At 38.0% G+C, this 1043-nt stretch overlaps 1 protein-coding gene across 1 annotated transcript; it reads left to right on the top strand.

Moving 5' to 3' along the window:
• Positions 216 to 677, top strand: LOC107627338. The gene has a single exon (XM_016330182.1). It carries the CDS (start codon positions 216 to 218, stop codon positions 675 to 677), a length of 462 nt encoding a protein of 153 aa, XP_016185668.1.

Here is a 1043-nt window from a genome sequence, read left to right as displayed (position 1 = left end):
GGGGTGTCGAGAGCTCTCATAAGTGATGGAGGGAGTCACTTCTGTAATAAATAACTAGAGACTCTCCTCCTCAAATATGGAGTCAAGCAGAAATTTCAAACAGGGAGCTCAAGAAAATTCTTGAGAAGACTGTTGGGGCTTCAAGAAAAGATTGGTCAAAGAAATTAGATAATGCTCTATGGGCTTATAAAACATCTTTTAAAACACCAATTGGTATGTCTCCATATCAATTGGTGTATGCAAAGACTTGTCATCTGCCTGTAGAACTTGAGCATAGAACATTTTGGGCTCTTAAAGTGCTGAATTTTGACAATCATGCTGTGGGTGAAAGGAGGAAGCTACAGCTAAATGAACTGGAAGAATTTAGGATTCAAGCCTATGACAATGCAAGGATCTATAAAGAGAAGACAAAAAAATTGTATGATCAAAGGCTAGCACAAAGAAACTTTGCAGAACGACAAAGAGTCCTCCTCTACAACTCCAGGCTCAAATTCTTCCCAGAAAAACTGAAATCAAGATGGTTAGGACTATTCACAATCACTAAAGTTTCACCATATGGTCATGTAGAAATCATGGAGGAGAAATCACAAAGGACCTTCACTGTTAATGCTCACAGGCTCAAGCATTACCTAGGAGAGCAATTGAAGGAGCATATGGTGAACTACAACCTCAGCTAATCATGGAAGAACCGTCAAGCTAGTGATGTTAAAGAAGCGCTTGTTGGGAGGCAACCCAACCTTAGGTAACTCTTTCATACTCTACTAAGAAAAAATGGTTAGTTCAATTTTTGTGTATTGCAAGAAATTAAGTTTGGTGTTGCACACCAATGTGATTGTGTCAACAGAGAAACAAAAGCAAGGGTGAATGTATGACACTAAGTTTGGTGTTCCACCATTAACATCATTTGAGCACAAAGTAACCCTTAGGACAATCATAAATATTCATGAATTCCAAGCAATCACAGAAATCAATTAACCCTGCATTTCACTTGTTTACTTTCTAGTTTTGTAGTCTTATTCTCCCATAGAAGAAAAGCACATAAA

Source organism: Arachis ipaensis, chromosome B02 (genome assembly GCF_000816755.2).
Source record: "Arachis ipaensis cultivar K30076 chromosome B02, Araip1.1, whole genome shotgun sequence".
In the NCBI taxonomy this organism is placed as follows: Eukaryota; Viridiplantae; Streptophyta; class Magnoliopsida; order Fabales; family Fabaceae; genus Arachis; species Arachis ipaensis.
The sequence above is the reverse complement of the archived record's forward strand: the minus strand, read 5'-3'. Positions and strand labels throughout refer to the sequence as shown.